The sequence below is a fragment of the Girardinichthys multiradiatus genome, chromosome Y (assembly GCF_021462225.1).
Source record: "Girardinichthys multiradiatus isolate DD_20200921_A chromosome Y, DD_fGirMul_XY1, whole genome shotgun sequence".
NCBI classification, from domain to species: domain Eukaryota; kingdom Metazoa; phylum Chordata; class Actinopteri; order Cyprinodontiformes; family Goodeidae; genus Girardinichthys; species Girardinichthys multiradiatus.
This window is the reverse complement of record NC_061818.1, coordinates 28636637-28655688: the sequence shown is the minus strand read 5'-3', so window position 1 is coordinate 28655688 and position 19052 is coordinate 28636637. Positions and strand designations below refer to the sequence as shown.

Below are 19052 nucleotides of genomic sequence, written 5' to 3'. Positions count from 1 at the left end.
GCTTTCCTCATGCAATATTCATCTTCACTAATATCATCCAAGCTCTGAGCCAAGCTTGCTACTTATGTAAGGCAAGTATGTAAAATATCAGACAGAGCCTATGTTCAGAGGCTTGCTGGAAAAGAGCTGCAGGATGGTAAAATAAAGGGATACACACGAAACCTTTGGAGGCAGGGACCTAAAGTTACTTGTTTTCTTGTTCTTTATACACTAATATGGATCAATTAAGATCCATATTAGGATCAATTAAGGGCAAGTGGCCAGTATCAATAATGCAAACAATTTTTCTTTTCCATCATTCTTCAAACATATGGGGATTCCTCAAGGTCATTTAAGGAGAGCAAAGGAGAGTGATCACATCTCCAGCACTTTTTCAGCCATCAATATTTGTAAAATGTACAAAGACAGTTCTGTAGCAAAGAAATCACTTCTCTTACTTCCCCACAAGAATGGAAACTCAAAATGCATACACAAATAAACAAACCTGTAGTAATTTATGCAACTTGCACCCCCAACCCTCGGGTCAAAGCCCTGTGGGGGTCTGCACAAAAAATAGGTCATTTGTCACACATGATGTCCCGGGGCAGGGGATACATTATAGATGAGTCCAAACAGCATGTCTCAGCGAGCACTTACCATACAGTCAGGCTCATGGGAGGAAACAGCAGGGGGTGTGCCGAGAGAACGGGAAAGAGAGAGAGTGGCTGGGAACTCCTCAGTGTATGGGAAACTTTGAGATTAACGTAAATAGGGAGTGGGGGAAAAAAAACACTGCTTTCTGTTAAAAAAAAAGAACCCAGACAAAAACAGATCATTTGGCTCAACTGGATAACAGCTAGAAATATATTACCATTCTCAACCTTTTGCTGAATAGACAGTAATTAATTCAGAGAGTCTAATTTGGTATTCCCATTTCTGCACCTGACCTAGTGGCTAACCATCTGCCTTGTGTAGGAAAGGCCCAGAAATTATCCACTCCTTGTTGTAATAATGTAGTAGTATGGATGCAGTGCTTTGTTTCTGGCCAATACTCAAACCCAATTATTGCATATTTCTGCGTTTTTCTCTTGTACTGCTTTTGTGTAGTTATCAGGTTAGAATGAATACCTCTGAATTGCTTTTATCTGCCTGTTGGGTGGAGATGTTCGCTTTAGTTTCAGAAAAACCCTAATGTAGACTGATAGATAAAGGAAGGAGCTGAGCCAATGCAGAACTGAGTGCAAAATGTGCTGAAGGAGAAAGAAAGAAGAAAGTCCACTGCCTTTTGCTGCACCCATCTGTTCTGAAAGTGCAGGTGGAGTCCTATTCACTGTGCTCTGCATGTGTGAAGAGAGGGGGGCAGGAAGAAAGGAAGGGCAGTGAGAAGGAGGGAGTGAAGAGATGGAAGGGCTGGGGATGGAAGAGGGGAGAGAGGAGAGAGGGGGAGGACTCTTGGTGATCTCTCCTGAAGGGGATAATGGGAGAGGAGCGCATTGCAATGGCTGCCATGTAGTACCCTCCCTGCACAATTAGCCAATCAGCAACGCGCTTTGCGAGCCAGGAGGACGCATAAAAGAAGAACATTGCAGCAGAGGCACAGAAGGAGGCTGCGAGAGGAACGAGGAATTACACACACACATACACAAGCAAAAACAGCAAAACCAAAACACCCTCCCCTGGACACACCCTGCTGAGGATCACTGCTTCTTTTTTTTCTGAACCATCGCCCACGCCAGACGGAGAGAAGCTTTCTCCATCACCATCATTCAGAAGAAAACTCCTATTTCCTCATTTTCATCCTGTAGAGGACACCAACAATTTCGGAGGGCTGAGATCATTTGACGAAGACTGTATTTTTTTCCTTTTTTTCTTTTTTTTCTTTTACTTTTTGCTTCTAATATTACATAAAGGCTATATAATAATTTAAAGGCCCAAGAGCGCAGACTTCCGCTTCAAGACCTGAGAAAAGAAGGACCTAGATTTATTTCATTGTACGTCAAGAATGGTTACTGTACGTATGCCTCTATTTTTCTTATTTTAGAGTGAGTAGTTGCATCATTGGGAGGTTTTGTGTAGTATTTGTTTTGGATGTGCACATGTGATGCAGCCATTGATAGATTAATTCAACACAAATTCTCTCACCACTTGTACCCACATGCCGAAACACAGCGGATCTTTGGGATTATCTTTTTTGTCCAGTATGGCATGCCATATCATTCTGATGAGATTAACGATCGATATGGGTAGTTAGCAGTCTCACGCTGTGTGATGCGCCATACCGGCTGCGCTCCAAGCCTGCAAACAGCCTCAGCGTTGGTGAAAACATTATCCTGCCATTTTAGGTAGCTATGGCTTTTTACTTAGGATTACATTCGCCTTGGTCGCCTAAACGTCACATCTCAATATGCATTATTGAAACGATCAAGATCCAAGCTTTGCATTTGACATCGTGCCGGATAGTAGTGATGGAGAGGAAGAAACGTAATGATGCTCCGGGTTCGGAAGATGTTGGGGCAGCTGTCTTTGCCTGGTGCAGCACAAGGATGCTGGAGACGGGTTTGTGAGACAAAACATGATGCCTCGCAGAGGCTGAGGGCCCATCCAACAAGGCGAGGGGGGGCGTGGAGGGGGGTGGGGGTGGGGGGTAGTCGAGTCCGAGTCACTCTGCGAGAGTAGATGTGTGTGGGGTGGGAAGAGAGATTACGCATCCTCTGGTTCGCTTTGAATCAGACAAAGTCCAAATTCCCCAGACTACTCGTTATGTTACAACCGGGTAAATGGGCTGGAAATATCCGGGGCCGTGACGGCACCACTAAGGCCGCGCTCGGACATCACCATTTTAAAGCGCATTTCTCCAGGAACCACAGCGCTGCACATACAAGATGGCCATGCCAGCGCTGCGCTTGTCTGATGAAAGGAGATGCGCTGATAAATTGGCTTTGCTGTTTGCGCCGACAGGCTGGATTGGGCGTGTCTCTGTTAGACCGGAGCATCAAACGAGGGCCTTGAAGCCTTTAACGACCCATTCTGCTTTGCCTCTAGACATGATCTACGGCTGAACGCACAATGTTTATGTATGCAGAACAGTAAAAATTAAAAACATTTACATAGAATTACAGACATAAATAATAATAAACTGGAAATCTAAACAGAGCACTCACAAATAGGGGGGAGCATTCGTTTTAATCAAAATAATTGAATATAAAAAGCCTAGACAGTTTATCAGATGACTAATTTTAGTGCACAAAATATATTATTCACAATATAAAGGACACACTTGAGACAAAGCTGCTCCCCGGAATATACACATATTTTCTCTTTGTTGAAGCCCATTATTACTTTCAGGCCTTTTTTATAGTGACAGCATCTCCCCTCCACATGGTCCGCAGTCCCCCGTGCCTGTACCGCAGTGCCAAGCAAATAAAAGGGTTGAGTCAGACAACCTTCCCAAAGCACTTACACAATTCAAGGACAAGGACAGGCGAGGCCATCACTGTAGAGCGTTTCTTTGCTCTTATAGGGCAAATACTACTCGCTCCATTCACTGGACCTACATGGAGCAAAACACTGAAGACGGATATTGTATATATATATATATATATATATATATCAGTCGATTTTAAAGGTTAAGGGAGTAATGCAGGGTAAAATTATTAAAATAGGCGATAAATGCAATTATATAAGCAGAGATGTGCTTCTTGTAGGTCAACAGGTATTTAAATGTTAAAATATATACCCTTATTTTTTTTTTTTATTCTATATTCCCTGTAAAAACTTTTACGACGGATAAACAACGTGCATTTTACTACAAAATATTCCATTTTAATTGTTATGTAAATGTTTTGTGAAGAGAGATAATTTTACTGTTACACAATGAAATACAAGCCATTGAAATCTAAAAAAAAAAAAAAAAATTGAGAAAAACTACAAATATCAAATACTGACTTTATAGGCTTTTTCGATTAAGGATATTTTACTCATCTTTGCGTTTTTGACTTGGAGCTGGCAACTGTAACAATCATTGTTCCTGGCGAGTCGTGCAGCCCCTGGCCTCGACACAAAGCGCCACTGTTTACATTAATATTCATAGTCCTGCCATAGCCCTCTGCGAGAGGGAGAAGAGGAGGAACGGGTGGCTCTTTTGTTTGGTCTTTTCAATACGTTTATTCAGCAAATAGGCGCTCCGGTTTATGAATGCCAGCAGAGCTCACCAGTCTTAGATTTAAAGCGGTTAAAGAGTAAAGGCCCAGAAATCAGTCGATTCTTTAAAAGGTTTAAATTGAATTGAAATATTTTCTTGTGCTTCAGGGTTTAGAGAGTTAAAATGAAGAAAAGAATGAATAAAGTCGACGTTTTGTTTTTGGTTGTTTCAAGGCCATCTGTGTCTTCACACAGCCACTCCCTTTTCAGCACGCTGGATAGCGCCCCTCATGCTCCAAGGACTTGTGAGACAGATTTGTGTCCTGCAGTCTTTGACGCTGTCTGCTGTCATCTTATCAAAGCGACCCGTAACACCCAGAAATCTTTGCGATCTTTGAGAAATCTTTTATTTTGTCATCTGACTGTGTGGCGTCTCTGTTCATGGTTGACAAGAGCGGTGACTCTGGTCATCCTGTTGTGTTACATCTGCCACCATGATCCCTTAAACTGCAGAGAGTGTGGCTAATGCCCTTTGTTTGGGATAATCCTGTAATCTGTGTTATTCAGAAGGCTCATTTACATTTTACACTTGCTTTCTGTTTTAGATTGTGTCTTTCACACCTGAAAAATCTCTATAAGAAGTAGAATAGGCCGGAGATTAGGTTATATTTTGATCATAAAAGAAAAGAAAATGGTTGCTCTAAAATATTTCTTAATATCATATCTCATGTGGTGTTCAAAGGGGTTTTGCACTTCAGTCAGTTTTTGTAATTGTTAAGTCTGAAATAGCTCATTCTACAAGAAAATGTACCTCAAATTCCTCAGGAAATAACCACAGAAAGCACAATATCTTATTTAAATTGGTGATGTAAACTGCAACACACAAACTTTGTGAGATTCATGCTATTCCTCTGTAGATTACAGCCTGAAGTGCTCCAATGCATTTGGAGCAGAGATGATTTTAAGGCATCAGAGAACAGAGACCACAAGACAAACATTTACATTAAGTCTTGCAATGCTTCTTTGTTGTGTAATTTAATTGTGCACAGTGTAGGTGGTGCTTTAGGAAAGGGAGGCCGGACCTCTTGTTTGCGTGCAAGTCTGGCTTCATGTGTTTGGTGGTAGAGGCAAAGCTCTTGTTGCGTGCAAGTCTGGGACTGTGTGTGGGCGACGCCAATGCACTCCATTAAATATTAAGGGAGGTCTCACAAACCCCTAAAATAGAAATAAAAACAACAAACAGCGGGGCTCCCAACATGATGATAACAGCTGTGATGTGTTGGAGATTTTAAATCAGGAATTATTAGCTGTGTTTGTCCTCATCAGAGAGAAATAAGAATACAAAGTGAGTGACATGCAGCAAAGAATCTAAGTAAGAAATTGTCAGTGATCTTGTTTTTTTTTTTTTTTCTAGACAAAATCTCAGAATTTATGATTGCACCACGTGCATACTGACCTTTAACAATTTATGCTTTTATATGCCTTCCTATTATACAGGCACAGAGGTACTGCAAACCATGAGAAAGACTTATATAACACCTACATTAAAGCTTATCTGTTAAATGTAGTCATAGGAAGTCATTTCTATGAAATCCCAATTTTTTTGCTGCTTGTGTCTGGCAGGCACTGTGGATATATGAATTATATAACCTCACACTGTTTGCTGGGAATGCTTGCTCTGCCTCTCTGAGGTTTCCAGCTGGAGTGTCAAATTTTACTCCCCCCCCCTTTTTTTTTTGTTTCATATGGGTTTTGTTATTATTTGGACACATTTCTTGCTGCAATCCCATAATGTAATGCACTTCTACTAGAATGAAAACAACAACATGTCTATTTATTTTTTAATTCATCAAAAAATATATAATTGCAGGCCTCATTTTACCTTCCCATCAAAATTGTTATGTGACAGGCTGCGGCCCTTTGCTGCTCAACCTTTGTACATAGAGGTGAATTTCAACTATTTTATTTTTACGCTGTCACAATGCTATACTCACAGTTCTTTGTTTCTACAGACACAGATTATCGGCATGTGGAAGACACATGTCTAACCTGTGTGTCTGATGCTAACAGGCTCAGACAAATAAACAGTTAGGTAAGGAAGTCTGTCAGCCATTAGAAACAAGGTGGTCGTTGAGGGGCAGTAACCGGGGCAACCTGAGTCAAGGTGAGGCTCAAAACAAGACAAATGGATGCAGAGGAGAGGGACAATGAGTTTATTAGAAAAATGTGTTCAAGAAAACATAATCAAACTGACAAAAAAATAAGTCAGGAACTTTGTTAAATTTCAGTAGTTTCTTAATGCCGTACATAGAGTGAAGAAACAGAGACAATACAAGTTAAAACTGATGAAAATCTAGACTGATATATTTAGAGAGTTTACACTTTTAATAAACCCAATAAGGCAATGCTGGATGTTACGTGCCATGAGCTATATTGTACATTGAAATACATTACATTGCATCTACAATATTTGTCCATCAAACTACACTTTCTTAGAATAGTATTAGGGAATATTTTGTAGGACTTATAAATTAACTCCTTTTATTGGTTGGTAGAATATTATGATATGCGCTTCAGCGAGGGTTCATTTACCCCTTTTACCTTGACAGAAACCAATTAATATACTGCAGCAAGTAAACAACTTTTACTTACAAGTGTTACTGTTTATTCAGTTTGCAGAGTTGTAAGCCACAAAGGTACAAAAATGCAAGAATTTGAAAAAACTGTTCGATGATGCCACATGTGTACAAAGCCACAAAACGTTTCCATAATCAATAATAGTTTTAAAATTCAAAAAGAAGCCAACACAAAATTAAGAAAAAACTTCATCAATACATCTTTACTTGCATGTAGACTTAGACCTTTAGAAGTCAGATAACAGAACAAATTGTTACAAATAAGCAGTGAACATAAACAAATACATTTCTGAATTAAATAAATGAAAATAGCTGATAATAGGTTTTAAACTGTAGTAGGTGTTTACTGTATATGCCTAAAATAGTAAATTTTTTAAGTAAAAGGTCTTCATGATTCTGATTCATGATTCTTTAGCTTTTTATTCTTTTTGATAATTTTGTATCTTAATAAAGTACTGTTCAGCTCAACTTTATTAAACTCACAATCAAAACAAACACACACACACACACACACACACACACACACACACACACGCGTTGGTGTTGACTGATATCATACACTCTAAATATTGATTCAGTCGCAATGAGCTTGGTGCCGAGAGGGAAAACTGGAGCAGGAAGTTTGTCTTTGATGCATTTTTCCTGACCTTCTGCATGGCTCTAATTAGGTAACATAGTGTACATCAAAGCAAAACAAAATACTCCACTATACACCAACCCGTGCTTACTTAAAAAATGGGAAACGAAATGCCACAGAGTCCGAAGGCAAAACATTTTCATTCAAATTTATAGTAACAAACCATGATATGTCTTATTTATTGGAGCACTAAATCCATCCAACCGCTCCCTCGGTCTCATGCCAGCCTTGTAGCCACCATTCTGACTATTCATCCCTGTGTAATGATGTAATGGTGTTTGACCCTTGAAGAGAGTAGGGGGATGGGAGGAGTAAGGAAAAGGGACTGTGACATCTGCAGGGGCAGAGGCACAGAGCTGGAGAGCTGGAAAGATGGAGCGGAAGGGGGGATGGAGGATGGGAAATCAGACCTTGTCTACCTCCATTTTAGCAATGCTGATTCTTAACCTGCGCTTCTGATGGTTAGAGAGTGGGCTTCCTCTGTGTGCTCTGCTGTGCACAGCCAGCATGTATTACTGTAAGTTAATTGATTTGAGGCATGTTTAAGGTGTAATTTAGCTAAGTCTCTTTGTGAATAATGATTCTAATTCCACCCTCTCCCTCAGCAGATAATCAGCACCATGGAAACTCAGGTGTCCAATGGTCCAAGCGGAACCAGTCTGCCCAACGGCCCAGTCATTAGCACAAATGGCTCCACAGATGACAGCAAAACCAACTTGATTGTCAACTATCTGCCTCAGAACATGACCCAGGAAGAATTCAAAAGTTTGTTTGGTAGCATTGGAGAGATTGAATCCTGCAAGCTAGTCAGAGACAAGATAACAGGTACAAAATTGGTATATTACACAAAAAAAGTACAGATCAAGCCGACAGGTTTTGAAAAAAACTTAACATCACTATAATCTTTCTTTCTCTGCAGGTCAGAGTTTGGGATATGGTTTTGTAAACTATGTGGATCCAAATGACGCAGACAAGGCTATCAACACACTAAATGGTCTCAAATTGCAAACTAAAACAATCAAGGTGAGCAAAACTCTATTCTTTAAAAGAAAGAATCATTTTAAATTCATTTTGGATTCTTGACAGCATGCCAGACAAAAAGGACGGAAGTGGAGATTTTGTCAAGGGGGTTGGTGAAAGAGGTGGCAATGGATGTCAGAGAGGGAGGAGAGCAAAAACAGGGGGGAGTGAGGAGGCAGAAGGGAGTGGTAGCATGAACAAAGGAAGAATGAGAAAGAGTGAAAGGAGAGGGAGAGAGTGGAGGTCAGAAAGCAAGGGGCGGACAACATGTGGAGGGTTTTTGTGATAGAAATGCAATTAGGCAGCCTGACTGTGGTGCACATGGGTCAGTGCAGGTTAGCCCATCTGCCCTAAATCTAGTCTAATTAGGGGGCTTCTTTGTCCCAAAATCAGATGACAAACAGAGAGGGGGGTCATATTATTAAACTCTAATTTCATTCAATCCCAAACTTGATCAAAGTAGACCAAAGGCTGAGACAAACTGCAGGACCTCCATCAGTGGGAAGCAGGTGATGGTCCGACAAATGTTCTGACTCAAGTGGTTAAACAATGAACTTTGGTTCAAGTCATGGATGAACATACAGAAAACCGACTCTTATTTGTTATAGTTATTGTTACTTTTAAGCATAAAAATCCAAAGTATTACTACACTGACCATAAAGATTTTTTTTTTTTTATGTGAAAACACAATAACTGGTGTCAGTATTCTTATCCTCTCCTCATATTACAGAAATATTCAAAGAGAAGATCGAGGTGTGGGGGAGAGGGGGGGCAGTGATGGAGGAATCGGCAGCAGAATGCCAATGACAGGATTAGAGGCCATATGGGCTTGAGGCACCATCTGTACTGTGGGAGCGACAGGGAGAGGGTTAATTATAGGGCAGTCTCTGCTCCCCAAACAGAGCAGCTCCCCCCGTGACTTGTCCAGAACACCCTAATCACTACACAGCACAACCCTCCTGCTCACACAGTCCCTCTGTGGACACAAAGGATGCTGGTCCTTTGTTCTGATTTATGAAATTAAAGCACCTGTATTCATCTGAAAGATAACATATTGACCAATTAACTAATATCAAATACTTTTAACAGGACTGGCATAACTGCATATTGACTGCAAGCTTTTATAGAAGTTTGTAAATGCATTTAATAAATAGTGCGTTAATAAGTTGTGAGAACTCTTGCTAGCCTTAAGGTGCATCCACATTGTTTGCTCGGTTGGAGCTTTTCGCCTCCCTTGAATAGAAACAAAGAAAAGAGGCAGGACAGAGGGAGAACGGCTCAGCCTATTTCCACCAACACTCACACTGTCCCTCCATCACACACAAACACACCGCTCCCAACAAAGCACTGGAGCACACTATCTGTCATTCAAGTGTTCATATGTTTCCATAAACAGAAAAAAACTACAATAGGTCAATCGATTGCACAATCACTTAGATATAATTTTTTCATATATTAAAAAAAATGGCATTGAAATGAGACCGGGAAGAAAAACCTCGTGGGACACGAACAGATGCATCAAAAATGACGCCGCACTAATTGACTCACTGGAGAATTTGGAAAAATACATTAACTGAAGCTGATATTTTTCATAGCAAAGCAAAGAAGTCCCACATGGTTGTTAAGCAATTACTGGATTCAGTTGGAGTAATAGTTACACGGCTGTTGAATAGTGTGTTTGTGAAGGATTGATTGTATTTGAAAGTCATCTTTTTAAGGCAAATAATGAAACACTTTGTTCTGTAGAGAAGAGCAAGAATCAGTGGGATTCATGCTAACAGTGCTTAACAGGAATATTCATGCGCCTTGAACTTTGTTATATTGTAAACACAAACTTCAATACATTTTTGGGGGATTTCATGGGATTGCCTACACAAAGTTGTGCATATTTATGAAAGCAAAAGGAGAGTTATTCATTTGTTTTCAAAATGTGTATTTGGCGTATGCAACCTCTGTCGAGTTCAAAGGTCACATCATTAGTCTAAAAACTGTTATTCTGTGAAGGCCTCAGTGATTTCCTATAAAATATCAGTGAAGAAACAATAGCATGATTACTATCATGTTAGATATCAGGTTGTGAAGCTTAGATAGGTTAGAAAACAACATCCCAAGTTTTAAACATCTCACAGAGCCCCGTTCAGTCCATCATTTAAAAATGAAACGAGAAAGAAAGCATTAATCAGAAAATTAGTCAAGATGCTCACATCTGGATTAGCTGCAGAGCAATGGTTCATGTGGGGTAATCTGTCAGAAAAAGCATTGGTTGTACACTTCAGAAATCTAGCTTTTCAAGATTTAAGATTGCTGAATTGTTGAAAACAGTCACAAGAAGTCCCCTGCAGTTTTCTACAAATGTATGTAGATGCTCTGCTGGTGGGATGAGACTATAGCCGAACCTTTTGGCCAACATGCAAAATTTTACTAGCAAAGGAAAACTAACACTTTCAAAACCATGAAACATAGTGGTGGCAGCATCATGCTGTGGGGATGCTTTTCTTTGACATGGGAACTGGTCAGAGTTGATTATAGGTTGCAAAACAAATGACAGAGACAGAGGTACACCTACCTACAGGAGCAGCCACAGCAACAATTGACTGGTTTGAATTAAAGCATATCTGTGTTTTAAAAATGGCCCAGTCAAAGTTCAAACCTAAGTTCACTTATTTAATCTATTTGGGACAGATGCCAGTATTCAAATTTTCATTTGTAAAAAATGTTCACTAACATGTATAATTTACCTTCCCCCTCACATTGTTGCACTTCTTTGTGTTGGGCCTGTTGATTTAAATTCCAATAAAATAGGCACTGTGTCTGTGCTTCAAGCTCATCGCACGTCATAGATTATTTAATCTGTTTTAGGTATCATATGCCAGACCAAGCTCAGCATCCATCCGTGATGCCAACCTTTATGTGAGTGGACTCCCCAAAACCATGAGCCAGAAAGATATGGAGCAGCTTTTCTCTCAGTATGGTCGCATCATCACATCCCGCATCCTCGTGGACCAAGTTACAGGTAAAGCCTTATTATATAGCTCCTCACCTCAAGCTAAGCAGACACTGACACCAAGGTAGTCACGCCGATCCACTTTATTTTGTCATCGGAGCAGGCATATCACGTGGGGTGGGCTTCATCCGGTTTGACAAGCGAAATGAAGCAGAAGAGGCCATCAAAGGACTGAATGGGCAGAAGCCTTTGGGTGCCGCTGAGCCAATCACTGTCAAGTTTGCCAACAATCCCAGCCAGAAGACAGGCCAGGCCTTATTGACTCAGCTGTACCAAACTGCTGCCCGCCGCTACACAGGACCCCTGCACCATCAGACTCAGCGTTTCAGGTACTGAACCTTGACCAACCTCACCCTGAACCTTCACCTCACCCCCAAATCAGTCCCTCATTTACCATTCTACTGTTGGTAAAGAGATGTCATTTCAAGAGCAAATGTCTGAGCACAGGAAAGGGGTTTTAATGAGTCAAATTGTAATGTTGAAAGAGATGGAAGATCAGTTTCCTAATTTGTAGACAGTATCTGTACCACACAATGGCTTATAGTTGAAGCTGGATTTTATGTAACAGCAAATGTGATCTTCACTCAAACTATGCAAAAAATAAGACGTGTAAACTGTTTAAAGCAAACAAAATCGTTTTGATAATAAAAGCTATAATTAAGCTTATCCTATAGGTAGCTTTTACTTAATTGGAAACATGGTATTTTTTCCTCCTTTTTCTCCTTCTCCTCCTCACACTTTTTCTCTGACTTTCTTTTAAACTGCAGTGTGATCCCTTCAATTGGAAAGGGGCCAGATCCAAATAGCAGCTCAAACACAATGTAAGAAACTAGATTTTTCCAAGTACAAATAGAATAACGTTAAATGGTTTGCATACTGCTTATAAGTCATATATCTTATAGACCTTGCAAAAATTAAAACTATCAGGTAAGGTTGTATTTATGTGGATGCTGTGCTAAATGACAAAAAGCAAAAACGTATAATTTTTCAAGGAATCTCTCAAAAAAGTATTGTGGGATCTATACTTCCTTTGTCACTAGAAAATGTGCCTATGTTTTTACATTAGAGCTAATAAATGATATTGTAAGTCACAATAAATAATAAATACCTGTAGGACTATATGCATGCCAGAATTGTTTTGCTGGATGATTTGAGACTGCGTTGAAGTGAAGGATGCCCTCTGCAGGCCAGCTGATGAAGACGCTACACATGAACCATAAAAGCCCACCACTCCCATTCCTTGTAGATCTCATAACTAACCTTTGCATCCCCTTCACTCTCCCTCTTGCGTTGCAGACTCGACAATTTACTAAACGCCAGCTACGGAGTCAAGAGGTAAATGCCAAAAGGTGTATTTTCAAAAGCATCCATGCCAAAATAAAACCTTCAAACAAAGTGCCCGGAATACCACATGCTGCTTTAATCTCAAAAAGAAGTTGTAAATGGCCATAATTTCTAATGCCCACAGCTCATTTGTTCATTCTGCCGAATTTAGTACTGTCTGTAGCTTTCTAACAGCAGGGTATTCTGGCATGGCTTTGTTTAACCTTTTCGTTCTTTTGTTTTTTTAATCAATATGAATAATTTCTATACATTTATTTCTGAACTAACATTGTTGGTTTCAGTTGCTTTAATGTCCCCTTTTTTCACCAGCATGGACATACCAGATTCCGTTTGCGTCTCTTCTGTTTGCTCCAGTTTTCCATATGATTTGATTCCAGTTTGTTTTTCATCCCTCTCTAGGTTTCTGTGTTTTGTTCAATGCTGTGATTTCAGTTGAACATCGTGATTCATGTGTTCAATTCTTCCAGAGGCTCTGGTCAGCAGAGAAAAAAAATAAATGCACATTGTGTGGGTGTCTTGTCTCAGGGCACGCAGTGTCGTTATGTATAAAAGCAGGCAGTTTGGAGACACTGTGGTGCCCACACATATTTATCTACTTATTGTACAGCAGAGAGAGGATGGAGATGGGGGTCCTCAGATGCCACAGATACCTAGCCATTAGAAGATAATGTTAAGCACTGAATGCTGTGTGGAACTTCAGAATGACACCCATGGTAGTTCTCCTCCTCTCTTTCCCAGATTCTCACCCATCACCATTGACAGCATGACCAGCCTGGCTGGGGTCAACCTAACCGGTCCCACTGGCGCCGGCTGGTGCATCTTTGTCTACAACCTGTCACCTGAAGCAGACGAGAGCGTCCTGTGGCAGCTCTTCGGACCTTTTGGCGCCGTCACCAATGTGAAAGTCATCCGTGACTTCACCACCAACAAATGCAAGGGCTTCGGTTTTGTCACAATGACCAACTACGACGAGGCCGCAATGGCTATCGCTAGTCTAAACGGCTATCGCCTGGGCGACCGCGTGCTGCAGGTTTCCTTCAAAACCAGCAAGCAGCACAAGGCCTGAAGGAGAGGCCTATAGTGCCAGCTTGTTCGACCTGCAGGGGGACGTACCTGAGCCTCCCTGCGCCATCACTCTACATGGGCCTGGACTGAGTCTCTCTGTCTTTCTCTCTGACATACTCTCACACAAACTCATAAACACAGACATGCAGATGCACACAAACCACACAAAAATACTCAAACATAGAGTAAGAGTTTCAAACAAACACACTAGTGGAGTTCTTTCTTTTCTCTTTACACAACTTGCAAGTCTTTCCCTGTATTTGCCTGGATTGAATTAGAAGGGGTACGTAGCTGGTGTTGTTTTTGAGGGGATGAGGGGGCAAGGGGGAAGAGCTTTCTATTTAGGAGACAGTCTAACGAATGTGACAGAGAATGTGTACTGAGTGCTTTGATTGAATTCAGGCAAATAACTACAACTGACGAACAAAATTATCGAAAAAAATATGTGCAATTTACCCAAACTCTTACCCCACCATCTCTCCCATTATCCTGCTGGAGGGGATGTAGTCACTTTTTTTACACTTGGGCATTTTGAATCGGTGATTTTTTTAGATCAAAGAAAATAAAACTAAAAACAGTGTTCTCTTATATACGTCTATTAAAATATTACTATATATTCAATATTTAAGGTGGTTATAATAGCCGAGTATGTAAGCATTTTCTAGAAACTTTGACTACTGTTTCCTGACCTGCATTAGGTGGTGCCTCGCTTCAAGGCATTTTTCTCTTATATATCAGAGCTTGTCAGCTCAGACCCAACATGATTTAGCTCAATGGTCAATGAGAAGAGCAGTTCAAAGGCCATCACTTCTATCCACACTGTCTCACGAGAATTATCACGATAGAACAGTAACGTATCACAGAGACACAGTTCAGTAATAGAAAGATTTACACATATTTAGTCCTCTGAAGCTGTATTTTTTTTTCTCTTGATCTCATCCTCGTGGTGGATTGAATACATGCAGACTGTGTGTGAACTTAGAGCAGAGCAGCAGCGATCCCATGGTGACGACGTTCATTAATAATTCTCTGCTGGGCAAGAGAGCGATGAGTGTGAGGGGAAAAACAGTTTCATCATCACACAGCTGTGACAAAAAAGAAAAATACTGGTGTTTTTACTCTTTGGCTGACTTGCAAATGGAGTTTTCTTGCATCGAAAGTTTTTTGTTTTTTTTTGGTTTTTTCCGCAATGCTTTTCTACCAGTCGGTAAAGAAAAAATGCAAACGTGTCACTGATGGGCAGGTTAATTTAATTACACCTGCATGTTTTTGCTCTTAGAAGGCATAGTTGGAAGAAAAACATAGACATGCTTGAAGCAGTACAACTTCAGTAATCAGGGCAGGCCTGCAAAGAAGCAAAAACATGAAATTCACCAGTATTATTCCTCAATTTCTTAAAGATAAAGGCTGCTTTTCTGTTGATTAAACTGGATCTATAGTATCCTACATTGAGCAGTTAGACGACTCATAATTGACAAGAGTCGTATCTGAACACATATCCATTAAGCAGAAAGATTACCTTCTTTAGCTTTTTAAACTGAAAAAGTGACATTTTTTCTTTAAAGCCATTCTCTTCTTCTTAAAGCTTCCTGGTAACTTTGAACTCTCAAACATGACGGTACATCAACCTTGAAAAGAGGTGTCATAGTTACACTTTTGATCATAAAAGAGCATTTACCAAGTCTCTTCAGATTTATTTGGTGCAACAACAAAAATAATTGGTGATTAAAATATCCCCAACCCAGGAGCACTGGGATTATTTATGGCACCCTTGATGAAACAATAAGGCCCAACCCATGTAGTCGAAGTGTCTGCTGCAGCCCAGATTTTTGATGTACCATGTGGAGAGTGAGTGTCTTTTAATATCAAGACACAGGCGCACAATGATGCGTTAAATAAGGTCAGCTATATTCAAGTCATTTTTGCTTTTCTAAGTGACGCTGTGTTAGCCAAAGAGGACGGTCTCTTTGAAAAGGATTACATTAGAGATAATCTATTTTTATACATACAAAGGAACAAGACATGTGCTGAATTTTTACAGATTCTTAAGCTTGGAAAAAATTGGGACACCGTGTGGCTTTGCTTCAAACCCTCTGATCTTTGCAGAGCAAGAGGGAAGAAGCCTGCGGTGTATGGGTCGGGATCTGGGGAGGGGGCGAAGGAACTGCATATCTCACACAACTTAACCGTTTGAAAACAATACAAATACAAATCTGACCCAATAGAAGGTACATTCAAACAGCCAGGGTATAACCTGACAGACACATCTGCATTTTCGAGTGTTTGGACGCACTCTTGAAATCGTGTACAATGTTGCTTCAGCAATGGAAGTTCTTTGACCTGAAAATCCCAGACAGAGCTGCAGTAAGATTGGCTCAGTGCCCCGCTCTAAAACTGAAGAAGCTGCTTGCAGATTGATCATAAAAACATTCAAAATGTGCTGATTCACATTGAAAATCCTTACAATGACATAGATTTGATCTTTGCCAAAGAATTGCTTTGCAAGTCAGTACTAAGAATGGTAAATGTACTATAATATCCCCTACATAACTGCTGTAAAAATCTGTTATTTGTTGAGCAAGGACCCTCGACAATTTAAGTTAGAATTGCTTTTGAGTATATATTGTAAGTTACGCATATCGATTTCCATTTCTGGATCAAATAACCACCATACCAAATGATAAAATCCACTACATTTGCACATATATCATGCAGTACAATAAAGGCATGTATAAAAAAAAGGGATGACTCAACTCACCTTGTGACCAAGGCAAAAAAAATGCATCCACATATTTCCCCTGACATTCAAATCACCTGTTTTATCTTAATCTTTTATAACATTGCAAATACTTTTTGCTGACATTTTTTTGATCTGACTCATACTGTTTCTCCCCCGCAAATGGTGATTGCTGTTCTCTACAGCTAATCACAGAAAGGTCTAATCTAGCTCATTTGGTTTCTTGCAAGTGATAGCACATTAACTTTGAGCACGAGGTAAGACTAGGGAAAGACGTTAGAGTAAGAAAACAGACCACATTGAACTGCAGCCAAGATAAAGTCTAAAAATGACCTCCCATACCGGGTCCATATGGAGACCTACACCTGATGTATGAGAGCCGAGGACTATGGCAGGAAACAGTACTAAACTGCTTCAGCAACAACAATAATCCTTTTAAAAAGACAAAAAACTTTCCTATGGAACAGTAAGTGCAATGTGCTTTGTTTTTATATTGACTGAGAACAAATGATATATATTTTTAAAAAAATAAAAAGAAACGTCACACTGAAAAGGTTTGCAGAATTGCAAGAGGAGCGACTGTTCAGGCGAAAGCGATTAAATCGAACAGACTCGTTACCGAATCAAACAAAGAATGAGAGCTCCGATCTTCAAATTGTGCCATGATCACTTCCTCAGTCCCTATTTCGTGCTCTGCCCACACAAGCTCAAACTGCATTTTTGGCTGACTTTAATAGAGCTTTTCTCAATCACTTTGAAAGGAATATTGTCTAACAAAACATCAGTTTTAGCCCACGTCAATTTCAAATATCATTTTCCTGTAATTTCTTGATTTCATTTACATATCAGGACTCACTTGTCAGCTTAGTGTATTTGTGTTGTTGATGTTGCCATAGAGAACACACATGGGTCGAAGATTACATTTTGGTTGCATCGATTGGGTACACTTTGTTATTTTTCTTCCATTTTATTAGTTGCAGTTTTTACAGTGTATGCAGATTTTAGACTTAGTTAGATTTCTTTTGTTTCAATCAAACTGTGTTCAATTGTGTTTGTAAAGTCTGTGGTAGCTTTTGTTGCAACATGAAAATAATTTAAACTGAAAAAATTAAAAATAGCGCCAACAAACTTGTATTATTTGGGCGACTTTAAGCTTGTAGTTTTAACTTATTGTTAACTTAAAAACTATTTATTATGATTATTATTATTATTATTGCCTCGTACAAAGTATGTTTTGTGTATATTTATGGTTTATTTCATTATATTTGCAAGTTTTAAAAGATTTTAAGTTTGCCAAATTGTGGTTACACCATTTTGTTTCTTAATAAGGGGGACAAATAGAAAAACAGCTTTAGAAGTACGATTTGGAAACGTTCTCCATAGTCAAAGAATGCACTGCTATATTTAACTAATTGAAGTGTATAAACATACATGCTGTGTGCTAGATGTTATGCCTTTACTGCCTGTGTTCTGTTTGTCTTGTTAAATGAAAAATGTTTAATTATTTAACCTAATCACAGTCTTGTTTTTTCCAACCACTCTGTGATCCCCTAATTTGAAGGCGCCCCTTTTAGTGAGGCTTCGGCCCACTTCAGGGGGACACATTCGTTTGATTTGCTCAAAAGATGCTTTCCTGTTTTGCTGATGGGCTGAATTTACCAAACTTAATTTGAGACTTCTGAATCTGTCAAATAAATATTTTGGTGAGGCCATATATATCAATTTTAATATCAATTTGTGCAATTCAGACTGTCACAAATTCAGCCAAGAACTCTGGGAAAAATATCACAGAGTTCCAACAAGCTACAGGAAGGTTTTCTTGGGAGTCTCTAGAGTAGCAAAAGGGTGAGTGGTCCTTCTGTTTCTCAGCTGTATTTTGTGTCTATTTATTTAGAAGAGGGGATGCAGTAACTTAGTGATGTTTTTCTTACCTTTTCCTGGAATGGTAGAACAAATCAAAAGGTAAAAACGATCAAATAGTTCTGTTGACAGCAACGTCGGCAGAAAAGAAAACAAAAAAACTACAAAATCTCATACTTCCAAACATGACCAAATGAACAATGTCAAATTTAAGCAAAGATAAAAAATACTCCTTTCAGTTTAGACTAGGATATTTATTACTGGGATTTCAGCTGAAGACGCTTGAAGACTTTTTCATGGAATTGTTTAATTATTTGTACTTTACATGCCAGAAAAAAATAAATGAAAGTTACAAATAAAAGTGGTTCTGAGATTTTATTTGGCTTTCTATTGGTTTTAATCAACTACCAGAACAGAAGTAAGAGTTTCGTTTGATCCGCCTGTATTCAGTTTTGGATCTGTGGTTTTTTTCAGCATCACTCACTGCTGGTTTCTTACCTGAAGGTATTGGGTCAAACTGACTAGTATTTACAACTTTTTTATAATTTTAATCTACTTCAAAAAAACAATTTGAAAAACCCCAGATCATGATGCTGCCACAACTATGTTTCATTACAAATGTTCTTTTGA

The 19052-nt window shown here is 39.5% G+C and overlaps 1 protein-coding gene across 14 annotated transcripts; it reads left to right on the top strand.

Annotated features, from left to right (window-relative positions):
- Positions 1 to 1569: 1569 nt before the first annotated feature.
- LOC124864862 (ELAV-like protein 3) lies at positions 1570 to 18783 on the top strand. 14 transcript variants are annotated; one of them, XM_047359812.1, is made up of 8 exons: positions 1570 to 1990; positions 8001 to 8217; positions 8312 to 8415; positions 11272 to 11425; positions 11517 to 11745; positions 12184 to 12237; positions 12713 to 12751; positions 13478 to 18783. In XM_047359812.1, exons 1-8 carry the CDS (start codon positions 1982 to 1984, stop codon positions 13824 to 13826), a joined length of 1155 nt encoding a protein of 384 aa, XP_047215768.1. In that variant the 5' UTR covers positions 1570 to 1981; the 3' UTR covers positions 13827 to 18783. The 14 variants fall into 14 exon arrangements, with proteins under 14 accessions (XP_047215768.1, XP_047215767.1, XP_047215769.1 ...); XM_047359811.1 differs by having other exon boundaries at positions 7998 to 8217; positions 11520 to 11745; XM_047359813.1 differs by having other exon boundaries at positions 7998 to 8217; positions 13499 to 18783.
- Positions 18784 to 19052: the final 269 nt, after the last annotated feature.

What these genes read in the sequence shown, in the direction of transcription:
- LOC124864862 (XM_047359810.1), top strand. An exon ending in TGCAAACTAAAACAATCAAG is followed by an intron (nt 8,416 to 11,271) that starts GTGAGCAAAACT and finishes AATCTGTTTTAG; the next exon opens with GTATCATATGCCAGACCAAG. An exon ending in CATCAGACTCAGCGTTTCAG is followed by an intron (nt 11,746 to 12,183) that starts GTACTGAACCTT and finishes TTTAAACTGCAG; the next exon opens with TGTGATCCCTTCAATTGGAA.